The sequence below is a fragment of the Buteo buteo genome, chromosome 6 (assembly GCF_964188355.1).
Source record: "Buteo buteo chromosome 6, bButBut1.hap1.1, whole genome shotgun sequence".
Lineage (NCBI taxonomy): Eukaryota > Metazoa > Chordata > Aves > Accipitriformes > Accipitridae > Buteo > Buteo buteo.
Genome location: NC_134176.1, coordinates 28,115,072 through 28,131,985, shown reverse-complemented (window position 1 = coordinate 28,131,985; position 16,914 = coordinate 28,115,072). Strand labels below are relative to the sequence as shown.

Below are 16,914 nucleotides of genomic sequence, written 5' to 3'. Positions count from 1 at the left end.
TCTGATGGAAAGCCTGCCAGCTACTCAAAACTGGGATTTACTAATTAGAGTTACCTTGATTAAAGGCTAGCTCCTGAAGAGCTCCTGTGGATAACAGGCTTAACTTTAAGCATATGATCAGTCCCATTACTTTCAGTGGCTTTAACTGGGCTGCTCATAAAATTAAGCATGTATTTAAATGCCTTTCTGGATCAGAGCCCAAGTCTCTTAGAGGAGTTCAGGCTCGGAGCGGTGGTACCTTCTGAAGCCGGTACGGTTCAGGTGACTAAGGACCATAAACCCTTTTCCATAATCTGTCAAACTGACAAGCTGTGGAATTTTGCTCACACAGGTCCTGGAAACATTGTCTACCCCAGCTAACTGGGAATGCCAGTTCATCAGAGCTTGTACCAGTACTTCACTGAACTGGTAATGGCTCAGGCTGAGCTAGTTCAGAAAACCAGGACAAGAAGAGCCAAGAGCCTAGACACTGCACCACACTGATGCGGCCATCCTGCTCCCAGTACTGAAGCAGCGTTTGCCCCCGGTGTCTCTACACAGCTGTGCATTCTGGTCTTTAAACATATCCTAATAGCAAAACTTGGTACTGTGAGTGTAAGTAATGCTAAGACTTTTCAAATTGTGCTTGTTATGTAAGACTACATGTTTGCTAAATTCTGGCAATTGCAAAAAAGGCTGGAATATAAGGAGGATCTAATGTCTGGAAAATGGGTGATTAAAAAAGGTCACATAAAATTGACAATTTTAAAAACATATACTCTTACCCTTCTCGTTGGAAAATAGTCCTAAAACAGTCCCCCAGGCTCTTGTAACCGGTCGGATCAGTTTTCCCTCTTTGAATTTGGAACCTAAAAAAAATACAATTTACATCACAGCATGAGAAGTCAGGGATTTTAAGTCACTTTAACTTTCCAATTATTATATAAAAGAAGTTTTAAAGGGTTTTTTTACGTATCTGATTCATTATTATATACTATTCCTGATATACTTATTAACACTATTTTCATAGAAGCTGTTAAACTAGGGAAAAATAGAGCTTTAGTAGTAACTTTTTTTGTAGTTTATGGAACTCACAGTATAGCTATCACCTTTGACATTTACACCTCTTTCTAGTTGTTTGAAAAATAAGCTGTTAACCCTGTGCCTGATCCAAAGCCCATTGAAACTAATGGGATTCTTTGAGTCAAACCCTGTTTTTGAAAATCTGAAATGGAATACTATCATGTGTTTCACTACGAAATGAATCCACTGTGCAGTTTCTTTCTTTTTATATCTGACACAATTACAATAAAAATCAACCAGAGACATGACCAGAAATTAGAGCACCATTCATTTTCCATAATTTAATAATAAGATGAACAATAAAAGCAAGCAATGAATTATTTTAATTAAAACCTTGTTTTCTCTATTCACATTTGGACAACAATAAAGGTTTCAACAGGAAGCTTGTGGCCTTGAAAGGAAAATCAAGATTATGATTTAAGACTGTAAACATCTTATTATTTATGATTTATGGCTAGCAACAGTGAGTTTAACAAACTATATTATTTTACTAAGTATCTCAGTTAGATTACCCTATTTTTTGCAGTTTTAAAACTGCAGCCAACACATTCAGCTAAACAGTATGGAGAAATTTTGAATACATTTTTAGCAATAAAACTCCTATTTAAACTGCTACTTACTACATAACACTTAAAAACCCCCAGAATATTGATGTTAGCAATTCCAGTCTACAATAGCCCCCTATCAGGCAATCACTAAGTTGGCTTTATCACTAAGTTCAATAATAATTCTACACAACCAACAGTGCTCAACAGTTTCAAGGAATAACTGACACTATAGAGAAGTATGTCATGTGCCACAGGTATGTTGCTGTTCTGAGAAACATCTATTGTTACTTATTCTAATCATGATGCTGAATCTCATTAGTACAAACCAAACGAAGGTATTTTTACCTCAATGTTAAACAGCAATGTCCTCTCTCTACAGAATTCAGTCAGGTCAAATCAGGGTTTGTATTGCGGCAAAAGGCATTAATTGTTCTGAACATCAGTATTTCCTAAGCTGTGTTCTATGCTAACACATCTAACATTTTATTCATTTTGAGCAAAAAATTTCCAGTGATGTAATACAATTCTGGGCAATTATGAAGGCAAGCCCACACCTTTTTTGAAAACAGTTAGAAGGAAACACTGAGCCCCTCCATAGTCCTAATAAAAGTAGTTCAGGCACATCTGGGATCTCTATCTGGGGTAACCTCTTTTATTAGCATGAGAACTTGCTGCCAAGTTGGCAGAGAGGAGAATGCTATTCAATAGGCTTACACTCAAATAAGAGCTGATGCATAACATTTTGTCTGAAAAGAACCCTTGGGAAGGCTAATAGTTGAAAAAAATGCCTCAATGCCATCACACAAAGTCCAACAGTAATATCAGCTACAGAAGCTTTTACGTTGTGGCAATCAAGCAATCAAAATTATAAGAGAAAGTAGATTCTATGCACATTTTACTATATTTAAGACTTGATTATTTATAGCTCTCAGTTCAAAACCAAAAATGGCTTTCTTTTGCTTAAAGAAATCTTGCAAAAACTCACCAGTAAATAACTTTTCCCAAGTATTTAAAAAATAAAGCTTTCTTAATGCAAACTCTTTTCCTAAAGTTTCAAGATTTGGCCCACTTGTAAACTCAGAACAAAGCATCACTGTTTCCAAAACATCCTCTGAATAACGCGCCTTCCCTCTCTTTCACCCTGCAAATGCTCAAGCATGTCCTACTAGCAAGTGTGTAAGGCTCCCCGCTAAGTCGTGCACGCACAACTCTGTAGAACCGGGGCTTTAATCCCAGACTCACTGTGAATCTCAACAACATGGTGAACACACTTATATAATTCTGTTTTACAGTTAACACAGTGTTGAGTTCTCAACTAAATTTAAATGATTTAATAAAAATACATCTTTGATAGCAATAATGAAACTCATAGCAGAAGAAATGCGGTAACACCGTATGTAATTTATGTGTATTGGATGAAGGCTAACTTCTTGCTAAAAAAGTTAAATCAAAGGAGGTTTACATTTATTTCAGTTTTTTGTTTTACTGTAGATAAGACCTTAGTATTAAATGAGTCCGTTTGTAACACTGAGTCACACAAATAACATATTCCTTCCTTTAGGGTTTTTGGATCCATTCCTCCCCTAGTAAATCTTTTTTATAGCTTTAACAGCGATCCTAAAATACATGCCAATTATGTGCTTCAACCTAGATCTGCGAATTGGGTTCTTTGATTCAGAATTGCTTGCCTCAATAAAATAATGTGTAACTTTTTAATGAACTAGCTAATTGATCAGCAGTACTTGTTATAAGAAGCTTAGGGAAGAGCTGAAAAAATGTATGTTTGTTTTTCTGGAGGCAGCAGCCTGTACTAGCACTTTTAATAATACAGAAGAGTGAAAGCATTCACTTCAAAAAACAACCTGGCCTGTTTTTAATGATTGTTTAGAGGAATGAACACAACTGGGGGACACATAATGGCTTTCTCTGCTTCAAATCCATTCCTTTCTAAAAGCATTATAAAACCACTGAATTTCATGCATTTTTGAAAGCTGGATGCCTGCCTTGTATATTATTAGCTTTGCTAGAACAAAAAAGATAAATTCTCCTATAAATATAATCAGAGCATTAACTTCTGATCTAATTTATTATTTTGAAGTCTGAAAAGAAGAACGTGCAGGCAGCATTCAGAGACAGGGTGAACAGACGTGCGGACAGAGAGGCTTGTCCAGGAGTGGGATGAACGACCTGCTGCTCACTGCTAGCACACAGCAAGTGTCAGAAGTCACCGGACACTTCAGCGTGTTACATGTTCACCGAGAGAGAGCTTTATCGCTCTAAAAACGACCATCAGGGTAACTTTCCTCCCCTCATTTTCCTGCTTCTTGGCTTTTTGGCCAAAACGCTGTGGTACCGAGCACTCCCCCCCGGGAATGCTCCCGGAGTTATGGGAGGCACTTTGGCCCCAGGTTCCCTCTTCGTACCCGGGACGGCCCCGGCGCCTCCTGCCTGCCTGCTTGGGTCCTCCTCGCAGTTCCCACCTCCCGCTCCCACGCCACGGGGGACCTCACAATCCCCCTTTCTGGCTCATAGCAGCAGCCCACAGGGCTTGGTCTTCTATACCCTGTTTGACTGAACAGGACCTTTGCAGGAGCTTTGTTTGATACAAAGGTGTCCTGGTGTTGTTTAAGAAGAGAACATCAGCGTCCTTCCCTGTTCACCCCAGAAGAGACGTGGTTGGGATCTCACAAAGCGGAAAGCGTGTAAAACCATCTGAGGTTTCGGGGTCTGTTCAAAAGGCAATATCTTCATTGAAAACCCTGCATGATCTAAACCGATGAAAATATTTTAACTTACCCACACTAATCAGCACTACAACTACTACTTGTGAAATGAATAAACCTAAATTATTCTTATTCTGATAGCATGAGAGAGAGCATTTTTTATGGTTATAACAGTCCTTGATCAATAACTCTTAACGGGCTCAGCCTGAAATCCCACAATGCAGAAGATGCTTGAGTCCTTTCATCAGTTCTCTGAACCACTTACCATGTAACAAGTGAGACGTCATATTGTGGAGCAATGACTCTACATAAACACACGTATCTGTATCCAGTGCCTAACATACAGTTCTTGTTGGTTTTATAATAGCCAGTATTTTATTCCAAGTTTTATAAAATCCTCAGTCCACAGGATGCTTTCCTGCCCCCCTTCGTATTGCAAAAGTCCTCTAAGTAGTCTTTTCTAACACAGTCAATATCTATTGGAGAACAAGCATATGCGTGTGCTTTCTGGGGGGGAAAAAAAAAAAAGAAGAAAAAAAAAAGAAAAGAAATATTTTTTTCTCTCTCCCTCTATCAGTTGCTAAATTTTTTGTTCAGGCTTGCTGAACAAAAGTTGTCTTGTGGATGTCTGCCACTACAGTATCCAGGCATTTAGTGTTTAAAGTCTGTTCACCACAGTGTTGACTAGCAATCCTCCCTCTTATTTACTGATCTGGGCTGGAGAAAGATTTCTAACTCATGCTGAAATTGTTTTAGTCATCTTAAAACCTAAAAGGAAGAAACCAGTATTTTCATATCTAGATTGGAGTAGATAGTGAGCAGTTAAATTCCAGCTATGTAGGACAACCGCAATGTGATGTGGAGCAGACTAGACTCACCAAATTCTTGCCACTGGGTTTGCAAAGACTATACCCTCCTGCGTAAATGCCAAAATTTCTTGCTGCTTTTATGCAGTGCTGCTGACTTGTTCCTCAACCACAAAGTTCAGAGGGAAAGAAAAACACTGACTCAGAGAACCAGGCTTTATACTATGTTGCAGTGCTTGCCAACAAGTGGCAGTCTTAGCTGTATTTTCCTTCTCTTCACATGTCTTACTAGGATTTTATCATATGTTCTACTCTATTTTGAATAAAGCTCCTAACATTTCCCTCCATGATTGGGACTTAGGCAGCACCAAAGCAAATAATCTCAGGTACCGAGGTATTTAGATGCTATAAAGAAGAGAGTTACGTGGCATAACAACAAACCAAATTAAATTATCTGTGCAATGTTAAATTTAAAACAACTATTAAATAAATGTACAGCCTTTGGAAAACTGCAGAGAACACTTACAGCTTTTTTGCACTTTGAGTAATTCCCACGATTCCAGACACTCCTAGCTGTAGTTACTCCTACCAGCATAAGTTGATAAAAAATGTATAGTCTGAAGCTTTATATGAATATACATTATTTAACAGTTCACATGCTTAAAATAAAAAATAACTCCATTATAATTTAAAAAGATTTTGATTTGCTAACTTAAACATTTATTCAGGTGTTACTACTACTTAGTGCTATCTACTGATGCTTAGATTTCATGCAAAACTTTGCACGGCAAAATGGACCTTGATAATATAATTTATTTCACTTTTTGGCTCAAGTTCTTTGAGTTGCTTATGTTACTTACAGGATAATAACTAAATTGAGAGTATAATTCTGTCACTTATTTTAACAGTAAATCATATGAGTTGTTGAAGAACTGAATATTAGATTTCAAAACAAAAAACCTAATTATTTTAAGCCAAAGATATAAATTTTGCTAGTGCAGGAGTCATATTTTAAGTATTATAGTATTGCTATGACAATGATTAAACTGCAAAAACCATATAAGAATACAATAAAGTAGTAACATAGAGAACAGGCGAACAACAGAACTTACTCCAATCATTCTCCATAGCAGACATAGATTTGTCTCCATCTAATCACAGAACTTTTCATACGGTTCATTCTTACTTCACAAGTAATAAACCAGAATCATGGGTAGAGAAGTATTACCAAAAATCATTTCAAAATTAATCTAAATGAATTACACTTTATTGGAACTCATGATGTTTGTTAGTTTATTTACCTCTATGACTTTTGGAGGAACGTGGGGTTTTTTTGAAGAAGAAAGGAATAGTAATAATGGAAATAATTGTAGATGTACCCTGAAAACTCAAAATTCTCTGCAGAGATGACTTCTATGTGAGTTAGAACATCAGCTACCAGGTATGATGGTCAAATAAATAATTTCCAAACACAAACTGATGAATTCTCACATTTACCGAAGTATTTATCAAACACTACAACTCAAATTTGTTCATTCCACACCTGACCTCTGCGTTATTGCAATCCTGATCTGCTGTTCTGTCCTCTCCCTGCCTGACTGGTTATCCAGCAATTTGTACTTTGCATCTGACAGAAAAATCTCAGAAACTGCCATGAAATGTAAGTAGGGCAAAAGGAGGAAACATTACCAGTGGATGAGAAAGAAGCAAAGACTTACCTACACCTGAATAAGGACTACACTCACAGTAAAAGTTAGAGCTAGATCAACAACAGATATAGCAATTTACAGCAGAATTTAAAGGGAACAGATTGGCTATTCTGATCAAAATTTGAATCCAGTAAGATCATCATCAGTTGCCACCTCCCTTTAGGTTAGCTAAAAGCAATTTATCTAAACCCTCATAAAACAACTGGTCTAAATACTTTCAGCCTTGATGATGAGAAATTCCCACGCATGGCTTACTCTGAGCTTACAATTTTTGGAAAATATTTTCCCTGAACAAACTGCATCATTGAATAGAGAAACAGCAAAGTCCTAAACAGCTTAGGTGTTACGGTAGAAAGACAAAACAGCTTAGGTGTTTCACTGGTACTCTCTGAATGAACTGGTCAGTTCTCTGAATGTGGTCTTATTCTTAAACCAGACAAAAGTACACTAATCCGAAAAATAACTTAATCTTTCCCGTACTTCCTATTCCTTTTATGGATGACTCTCGTCTATCTTTTGCTTTTATATTCAAGCTGAGCAGCACATTGTTCCCTTAGAACTATCAGTGGTAAAAAGAAAGCAGTACTATATATACCAAGAGTGTAATAAAGTGTTTTAGAAATGAAAGCGGTATGTTGTCAGCTACTAATGAAGAACTATTCCACTTTTTAATCCTACAGTAATTTTTCCATTATGTGCATGGGACAAACATACAGTAGCTATAATGTCAGAAAGAAATTTTCCTTTACATGTAGTTTTAAAAGAGAATATTTAGCAAAAATAAACTTGATCAGAAGCAGGTCAAATTAACCACTGTAACTGTTTCATGCAAATCTACTCTGGTAACTTTGCTAATGAATAACAAAAATAACTAGTCACAGCAGTTGCATACAAATAATTTAATGCCTTCCCAAGAAAGAAATACAGCAGAAACTAAGTTCAAACTGTACATATTTTAAATATTCTAATTCCATCAGTGAGTGTGTGTGTGGAGGGGGAGTTCGAACAACAACAACTTCAGTGAAAACCATAATTTTTTCATTCCACATGAAAAACTGCTCAGAGAAACATCATGCATACTAATAGCTATGATGTTATGCAACTTCCCTTTTATTTCAAGGATGGCAATACTGAGAACACTTGCATGTTTAATAGCAAGGTGAAACTATGGCATGCGGCTCTGCGCGGGTCTCCTCCCCACCGTGTGCACTCGCACAGCCCAGCGTTTCCTATCTGCAAGCCCCAGCCTCCCAGTCCTGTTACATCCTTGTGTTTCTGGGGTCTCAGATACAACTGGCAGCTGCGGGCTTCTGCGAGCTCCTCGCATAGTACTAGCCTTTCCTCTCAGCTATGGACCTGCAAACAGCACACATTTTTCTTATCCTTTAGAAGGTGCTGTAATGTTCTTCTGTGTAAAAAGCCTATCTGCAAGTCCGGCCAGAGCAGGAATGGCTCCGCTGACCTCTCTGCCTGTGCCAGGGACAGCTTGGAGGTACAATTCTGCCTTTGAAACTTTGCTTTGGCTGCCTGGGTACAACTTAAGATGACAGTGATGATCGTAAAAGGACCGCTGTATTTGAAAGATCACACAGTATTTTGTGTGAAAGATCATGCAGTGCGTGTGATCTTATGAAGGTAAGATCAACTAGGAGTGCTAACTGTAAAAGTGATAGGTGAATTTAAACACTGCTTGTGTTCATTGTTTACATCTTCTTGTGTATAAAGTACTTAGTTATGCTGGTGAAAGAATCTGCAGAAACCAGTAATGGTAAAACCAGCATTTTGTTTTTTACAGTGATAGTTTATTTCTGAAAATTCTTGTAATCTCTATTTCCTACGTAAAAACAACCCGCCCAAATCTATGGATTTTTTTGCCCCTTATCTAAACTGGAGAAATCATTGAAAATGGCACCATAAGGAACAATTTTGTATTGTCAGAGGTGATGGAGCTATTTTTATGATTTTAAATACGGGTCGTCACTTGTGGCCTAATACATCAACAGGTGAAGTCTGGTTTTCATTGGTTTTGGATAAAGTCTTGTATGTTTTCCTTCAAAACAGCTTATAGAGAAACAACAGACAAAGTGATGAGGAAAATAAACTAATGACTAGAAGAGATTTCACAAGAAATCAGATATTAAATTATATTATATGAAGGGGCCAGTATCTAGTCTTGATTCAGGGAAAAATGAGAATGTGGCTTGGCTGATTTCAGTGTGTAACATGTACCTGCTTAAAAACTGTCCAGTTTCTTATCTCAGTTTAACTTCTATTACAAAAATGTATATCTTCTCTTCACCTCTCTCTGCTGGACTAGACAGACCCTGTAGAGCCATTCTTGTGTCCTGTGACACTACTGCGATCTATGAATCCACTACTGAGTGTCTGCAAACTAGAGCCTTTGAAAAATTTAAATGCAAGTATGAAAATTTCATCTACCAGTTAATTGATACCAGATTAGAGGAATAATTTTGCTGCCTTTAAAAAGTAAGGGTATTCTCCATTACTTCAAAAAGATGCAAAGGCAAATCTCAATGCAGCTTTGTATAATAAAACATGTATCTGATAAGCCACAGCAAGGCTTCAAATGAGTAATTACTATAGGTCATTACTGGACAACACCTGAAACACAAACAGTAAGCATTGTTTTAAAACTCTTCCAGTTTAGGAAAATTTAATTAAGATCTATATTGCACAGGAAAAAGTCACTTTTTTCTTCAACAATTCCTATAGAAAGGGCTAAGTACTTCTACATAGTTTTCTCAACAAAGCTTCGATTTCAATGTCCCCTATGGTAACCACACAGCACTTTTCCTTCTGAGAAGGCAGGAAAATCATTGTGGCTTTCTGGCAAGAAGATTTTGGGGGAGGATTTTTTGGAGGGTTGTTCAATACTTTCCAGTATTCATTAGCATTTTAAATTCTTTGATGAGATCAATCCCAACATAGCTTAGTGTATTCAGATTTTTTTGTGGGGGGTATTAAAATGATTTAGCATCAAAAATTTGCAAACTGCAACGAAATATACATTACACTTGCTCCCTACGGTCAAAGTAGGAAAGATAACCAAAAATATCTTTTCTCCCAAAGGAAAGAAATGATCAAATACAGAAATCCAAATCCATTTTCAGTGGAAAATAGCCAAAATCAAATTGTGAGTTGCTGAAAGAAGTGTTAGTTTTGAGTGTTCACTCCATCTCCTATGCTTGTGCTGGAAAATTTTTAAAAGGGAAACAACTTCATTAATGTGGCTGAGATTTTTAAAATACTGGAAGGGATACAACCAGACTTACTCTACTGAAAAGTACAGCTAACTACTCTGCATGCGAAAACCTTAACTCACATGCCCTTTCATATTAACAGACAAACCATTTTAAATGACTTATAGCTAATATACATAACATGGACATTACCTACTACGTATATGCTGCTTCCATGTAAAAATGACTTTTTTCTATTAAATTGTATGGCTAAGTGACAGAAAATGTACACCCTTAAGGCAGCATTACCTTTTGAAAAGAAACTAGTAAAATGAGGAAATTCTGAGTTAAAGACTGAAACTCAACTCTTACCCACCCAGCTGTGCCCCAATATTACAGCTTATATGGAATTCATTATCAGCCAGTGCTGAGCGACCTCAGCAATTCTTAATGTACAGTAGGGCATAACAAGGCAAGTTAAGGATGAAATTTCCTCTGAAGCGCTATGACTTTCTCTGCTGTGGTGACTTAAAGTAAAACTAGTAAAATATTGAAACACTCTTGCCTTCTGTAATACAATTTATCCTAAATAGTACACTTCCCTCTGTAAAAAGCAAAACAAAAATGTAATCCCATAACTTTAAGGGAAGTTTGCTGTGTGTTGAAATGGTAGCTTGCCAGTCTCCTTCAGAGTCCACAGATACATAACCACACTTTCAGCAAATTTTTGTATAACATTAAAAAATTATCCTAGGAAGTGAAGTGAAATCTTTGACACCTGGGAATATACCCTATTAATTCACCGTATGAAGATATTACAAAAATAAAGAAGATGCGTTCTCACAAAGTCAATGTAGTGAAAAAACAGCAGCTATTTTCAGACTTCAGTAGATTTATCTTAATTTTTCTAATAACTCTTATACTATTAAGAGTTAACAACAAAAAATAACGCTGAACAAAACTCAGGAGAATCTAGAATCCAGGTTGTACGCTGTGGTCAGAAGACTAATTTTGAGTACACAAAACTGTGAATCACAGTTGCTACAAAGCTGTCAGGATACTATTTTTTTGCAGAACTAAAAAGCCCCACCCAATGAGATTATTTTTCTTATTTGTAAATACATTTTCAAAACTACCAAAGTTCAACTTCAAGTATTTTATGGCCCAGTTTTAAACACCAGAAAATAAGACTTAATGCTGTAATGGAAACACTAACAGGGTCTTGACAACAGCCGTGCAAGGCTGCACCTTTATATCACAACACACTCTCCCAGCTGAAAAAACTCACCAGTTACCCAGGATTATGTGGAAAAAAGAGCGTTGTTATTTTAGGAAAGACAGTTGCTTGAAAATTGGCATAAAGTGGTGAAAATTAAAAAGGAAGGTTTCTTTTTTCCCCCAAACTCAACCTAACTACTCCATAAAGTAATGCACAAATCATTCATTATAATGAGTCATAACAATGATTTGTGATCTTCCAAGTTTTCATTTTATGCCCCTCTGTTTTTCCTTAAAGACAGGAGGATAGACAAAGACTGGAAACTTTGGGTCATATGGATCACGGCACCACTGCTATGTCTGGAATTTTCTTATAAATATCCTATTGCTCTGAGGTTCATAGGCCTGACTGAAACAGCAGGGACGATCTCATTTGTACTTTTATAGTTGTAGAGGGATTTGCAAGAGTTAACGCAATTTTCCATAATATTTCTTACCGACTTCAGGAATAAAGGGAGAGTTCCCTTCTTAATCAGTATCTGAAACATTTTTAAGGCTAAAGTAAAACAGGACTTCTTTCAGATTTAACAAGACTTTTCCAAGTGCTGATAATTTTAAAGGTACAAAGCAAGGCAACTTTTGAAGCAGAATTTCAGCAAAGCGTTTGTAGGTAGCAGGCGGTACAGTATTCTGGAGGATATACTTCTCAGCAGATTTTACTGCTTGTTTGCAGCCTTGTGCCTTTTAAAGATTGTTTTTTCCAAAAGAAATGGTAAATGATTCCTTTTGATTTCATGAAAGTCTTCAAATCAAGGAAGTATCTTCAGGTTCTGTTACGGAAACAAACTGTTTCACTAACCACCACCAATTGGAAGTTAGAAAAACTTCCTTCATTTTGTACAGTCACAGAAGTCTTTTAAAGGCATTTTTCTCACATTCTTCTCCAGGCAGGCAGGCAGGACTACGCTAACATGGCTGATCTGACTCAGTTATTGAGCCCGAGGACTGAAAAATAGGCACAAGAAAAGGCAGCTCTGATGTTGCCATGCAGTGTTTCTCAGGGACCACTGCTTTGTTTCCTTACCTCATTCAGAACCCCTTCCAAACACCCACTTAGTCAAGTCTTCATAGTGCTAACTGGACTCAGAGATAAAACTAACTGAATTACTGAATGCCTACTGACAAATAAAATGGGCTTGTTGAAAAATGACTGTTGGAAAAAGTGCTTCTGCATGCTTATACAGAGTTAATAGGTAATTACTATATATATTATTTTATATAACGAGTAGGATTATGCCTTTGTTGGTCCATAAATTGCTATTTGTTGTCTAATGCCAAACTAAGTAAGAGTGCAATAAATAAAACCCTAAGTGTACAACATGTAGGCATGCCACTTCCCTCCCTCTTTTTCTTAGCACATATGCTAGCTAATGGGAGAAGCAACTATTATATGGCTAGCTCTTTGGAAGAAGAATAGCATAACTTCTCGTCTTCCTAAGTTATGCTATTATTCTTCTTCCAAAGAGCTAGCCCTATAGTGTGTGCTACTGCTTTGCTATGTGACATAACACTAGCAGTATGTTTAGCTGCTCCATTGTGGCTCTAATCTTTGTGCAATACAGCCTGTGCACATAAATAGGAATCCAAGGATCCCCAGGATCCCACTTTCCCTGCTATGGAGCCTGAAAGGTGCCCAGACTAAGGTATGAGAAGGACTTACTGTACCTAAATGTTGCAGAGTATGTTGGTATTATCCTTGTTAAAAATCTACAGCTTGTCTGACTTGTGGCCTGAACCCCTTCCAAGACTAAAGCTGACCTTAAAGGTCTGAAGAAAGGAATCTCCAGTTCCATTACATGCAGGGGAGAGTTTTCAACCTTTTTCTGTTTCAAAACTCTCTTGGAAATGCAAACAGCCGTCCTGCCTACCAGCTAAGAGACTTATCACCTGCCAATTTATTAGAGGTCATTTATTAGAGGTCACAAGATGCCAACTTGTCATTGGAACTGGCAGCAGAAACCGCAGTCTGACAATCGACAAACACTGCTGCTTTTGTTGCAAGAAGTTTTCACTATGAGCCTGTGGTCTGGGAAAAGGGCAAATAGGGAAAGTCAATCACAGGGGAATGACTGATGGACATATAGGGAGTGAGCAAAACTATGAAATTAGGTGGGAGAGGGGAGTGTGGTCCTGAAGAAACACTGCATATTGAGCAGATGAAAAACCTTGAGGCAGTCATTGGTCAAAATATGAGCAATGTATCATTGCCTTTGCTCCTTCCTTGTCATCTCTAACACCTATAACCAAACACTGTAATTCTGCAAATTTCCCTTCTCTCTCTACTACTGCATTGAAGGGATAGTGATAATGTAGACATAAATGACATCTGAATTACTATATGGTATTCATTTACTGCAGCATACTGTATCAAATTATAATGCTTAAATCCATCAGCTTCCATTAACAATAAAAGCAGCTTAAAAATATATTAGAAACCTATGTTTTAACTTTATATGAGGTAATGCTGTACGACTTTATCCCGAGCAATAAATATTACAAAAAGGTACGTAGTTTTCAGAAGTTTCCTAGACTTACACCGCATCTCATATCTAATATCAAGTGGCATCTTTAATGTGTCTTAAAGTCTTTTTTAGGATCAAAACCACTCCTCTGCTCACTGTTCTAACATACTTCAGCAATTGCTGTTTTCCTTCTTACCACTAAAGTATATGTGTGCACAAAAATAACTTTCCTAAAATACACAGAGGAAATACAGTATGACTTGAGAAACTAATTTTCTTTTAAGGAATACATGAAGTGAGAATGGTTCAATGTCTACACCACTGTTATAAATTATGTCTGAAGAATAAGAGGGATGATCAGAAGAGTAATGTACTTCCAGATCTGCTCATGTAATGGCCTCTAAGTAGCCTGCAAACTTCCTGCCCAGGGTCAAGACTGTGCACACAAAAGCACTTGACCTGCTTCATTTCTTGTCATTTGGTTTCCGTCCCAAGGGATATGACTGTGTGGAGTTTCAATTAATATCCTGAAGAAGCTCTTCAACATAGATGATACAACCAATTGCAAACATCTATTAAATATGACCTGCTGCCTTCAGAAGTGGAAAAATTCTCTGGAAGATGAGCACCAAAATACACAAAGTGGCTAGCCAATGGATGTATACCAGGTAAAAACTGGCTAAAAGTGGGAAAAATCCTTACCCTGTATCTAGATAGATATTATAGTATTTCGAACTGCTCATCTACTCTTATAGACTAGGTTGTGCTATGAGGGAGGAATCACATTCTAAAAAACACAGAGGAGAGTCTGAATCAATCAGTAATAAATCACTTTCACCTGTTCTCTCCTTAGTAGAGAGAACTTTGCATACCTAAGATAAAGAAATCTTTTTCTGAAAAACAACCAGCTGATTTACCCAGTATTTACACAGCTGATTCAAGAAGTACTTTCCAAAGCTCTACCAAAAATCCATTTGTTTACCAGCAACAAGCCTTCACTAGACTTCTAAGAAGTTTTACAAAAGAAGTCATGGTGTGAAAAACCCCACCAAGTTATTTCATATATAAACCCAGAAGCTCTAGGAAATTCAGGTATGATCATTTGAATGATTTCATACATGCATGCATGCATATACACATTCCTTGTCTTCCCTGTCATTACAAGGAATAGAATTTTTTGTATTATCAAAGAAAAAAGGTTTTCAGGAAGAAACAATGAACACACCACTAATTCGCGTCTTCAAATTCCTTTTTATGGTTGGTATATACTTGCATGTTAGTTAACTAAACATAAATCAATAGACTGTCATATGCCATAGGGTTTAGATACCAATTTAACACCTCTGCATAAAGTTAGAGAGGAGAATTCTAAAATCGCTTTGAATTTATTATTTCTAGAAAGAGTAGACAAAAGTCTTTGAGGATTAATTTCATGCTGTGGGTTAAATTTCACTCTCACGATAGGCCAACTATTGCCTGGGGCTCTACAGATAATGAACCTGCCAAGGGATTAGCAAGGAAACACTTGTGTTATTATAAATCGTGTACACTTCCCTTTCTAACCAACTTCATCCTTCATGACATTAACAAATTACACTCTCTGTCCATGTTTCAATATAATGTGAGGCTGTGAATGACCCTGAACCAATAGTACATTAGATAAGATCTTCTCAAGGAATAAATAGCTATTAAATTTTGTTGAAGGATCCAGACCTCCTGAAGTGAGAACATAAGACATTTTATGTCAGATCTCTCCAAGACCCAGAGAAACATTTGTACATAAAATCTGTCTTAAGAATATCAGCTGATAGAGTCTAACATGGCTTATAGAGAGATGTGCACAAAGGAATTAAATGAAACACAGAAACAGAGAAAATTTTAGGGAGAATTAATCTACCACAAATAGTCTAAATAAACCCAAAGATGTTAATCACTTGGCTTCACTGTAAACAATGGACTTACTAAAGAGCTCAAACACATAATTTATCATATGTGTTTTAGACTAGAAGTTCCAATAATGATTTTATGCCTAAGGCCAGTTAAAATATTTATGATACAAATATATATTTCTGTATTTGACCCGTTCCTCCTTCCTTTTCTTGAAAAGCTTCACACTTTTACCTGTAAAAACCAGCTCAGTTTCTAGACAATCTGTGCCGAGCTCTGCTGGCATGCACTAGTAGTGAAATTGCGTAATATTACAACGTTAAAGTAGAAATCTGACATCACGAACTGGATCTTTCATTTACACACTACCACATAAACAGAAAGGCAAGAAAGAAGTCCAAGCTCCGAACCTTCTTTTGCTGATGCAAATCAGCTTAGGACAGCATTCCCTGAGTTTTAGAGATGGTAGTATTACTGCTAATGTCTCCTGGAGGAAGAGAGACTCCTAAAAATGGTACGGTTCTAGTAACATACCTCACCCTTCCGCATCTTTCAGAGCAACTGAGCACAACCACAGAAAGCAATTTTTTGTACGCTATTGCCTTCCTACCTCCTTTGAAGCCAAAGCCTTCTTTGAGACAAACCATCTCCAGGGTGCGGCACCACATCACTTCCAATCACCACACACTAATCATCCATGTTAAAATACTCGGAGATTTATTCTTTGTGCTGCATTGTAAAAGGCATGGACAATTTTTTCTTTTATTCCTCTTGTCAAACTGTCTGGGCGTGACCCCTTGCTAATGCTCCCTTAAACACTCTGAGGGTACACAACCTGACAGGTTCTCCCTGGACCCCAAAGGTGTGAGCTTATGATGCTGGAAAAGTGGCCAGTTTTGTCTCTTTGCTCCTATTTCTGCAAGCCAGTCAGCTCTGCTCTCCCTTGCTGTAGTTACAGACTGCTGCTCTTCCAGCCACCATGAGTCACGCTGAGCTATGCCAGATGACTCGGACCTCCTGCGTAGCCGGTATTGTTCTCATATGACCAAAACCGAGACAGAGGAATTTCACCATTGTGCTCTTGCAATACATCAGTATCATTTTCTTTAGTGCCTACAGTAGGCAAGAGTAGTATTTGCTGCACTTCCCTCTTAACTTTCTAACCAGACAGGAAATAATACAACTGTATTAGGAGGCAGATAATGTAGAGTAATAAACATCTTGTGTTTGAGAATTTGC

At 37.3% G+C, this 16,914-nt stretch overlaps 1 protein-coding gene across 1 annotated transcript in view; it reads right to left on the bottom strand.

The window, feature by feature from the left end:
- The window catches only part of SLC25A21 (solute carrier family 25 member 21), a 265,037-nt gene that overhangs the window by 71,461 nt on the left and 176,662 nt on the right, over window positions 1-16,914 (bottom strand). The window contains exon 3 of the mRNA XM_075030254.1: window positions 765-848. Within this exon, the coding sequence (XP_074886355.1) occupies window positions 765-848 (84 nt within the window). The remainder of the gene's footprint in view (window positions 1-764; window positions 849-16,914) is intronic.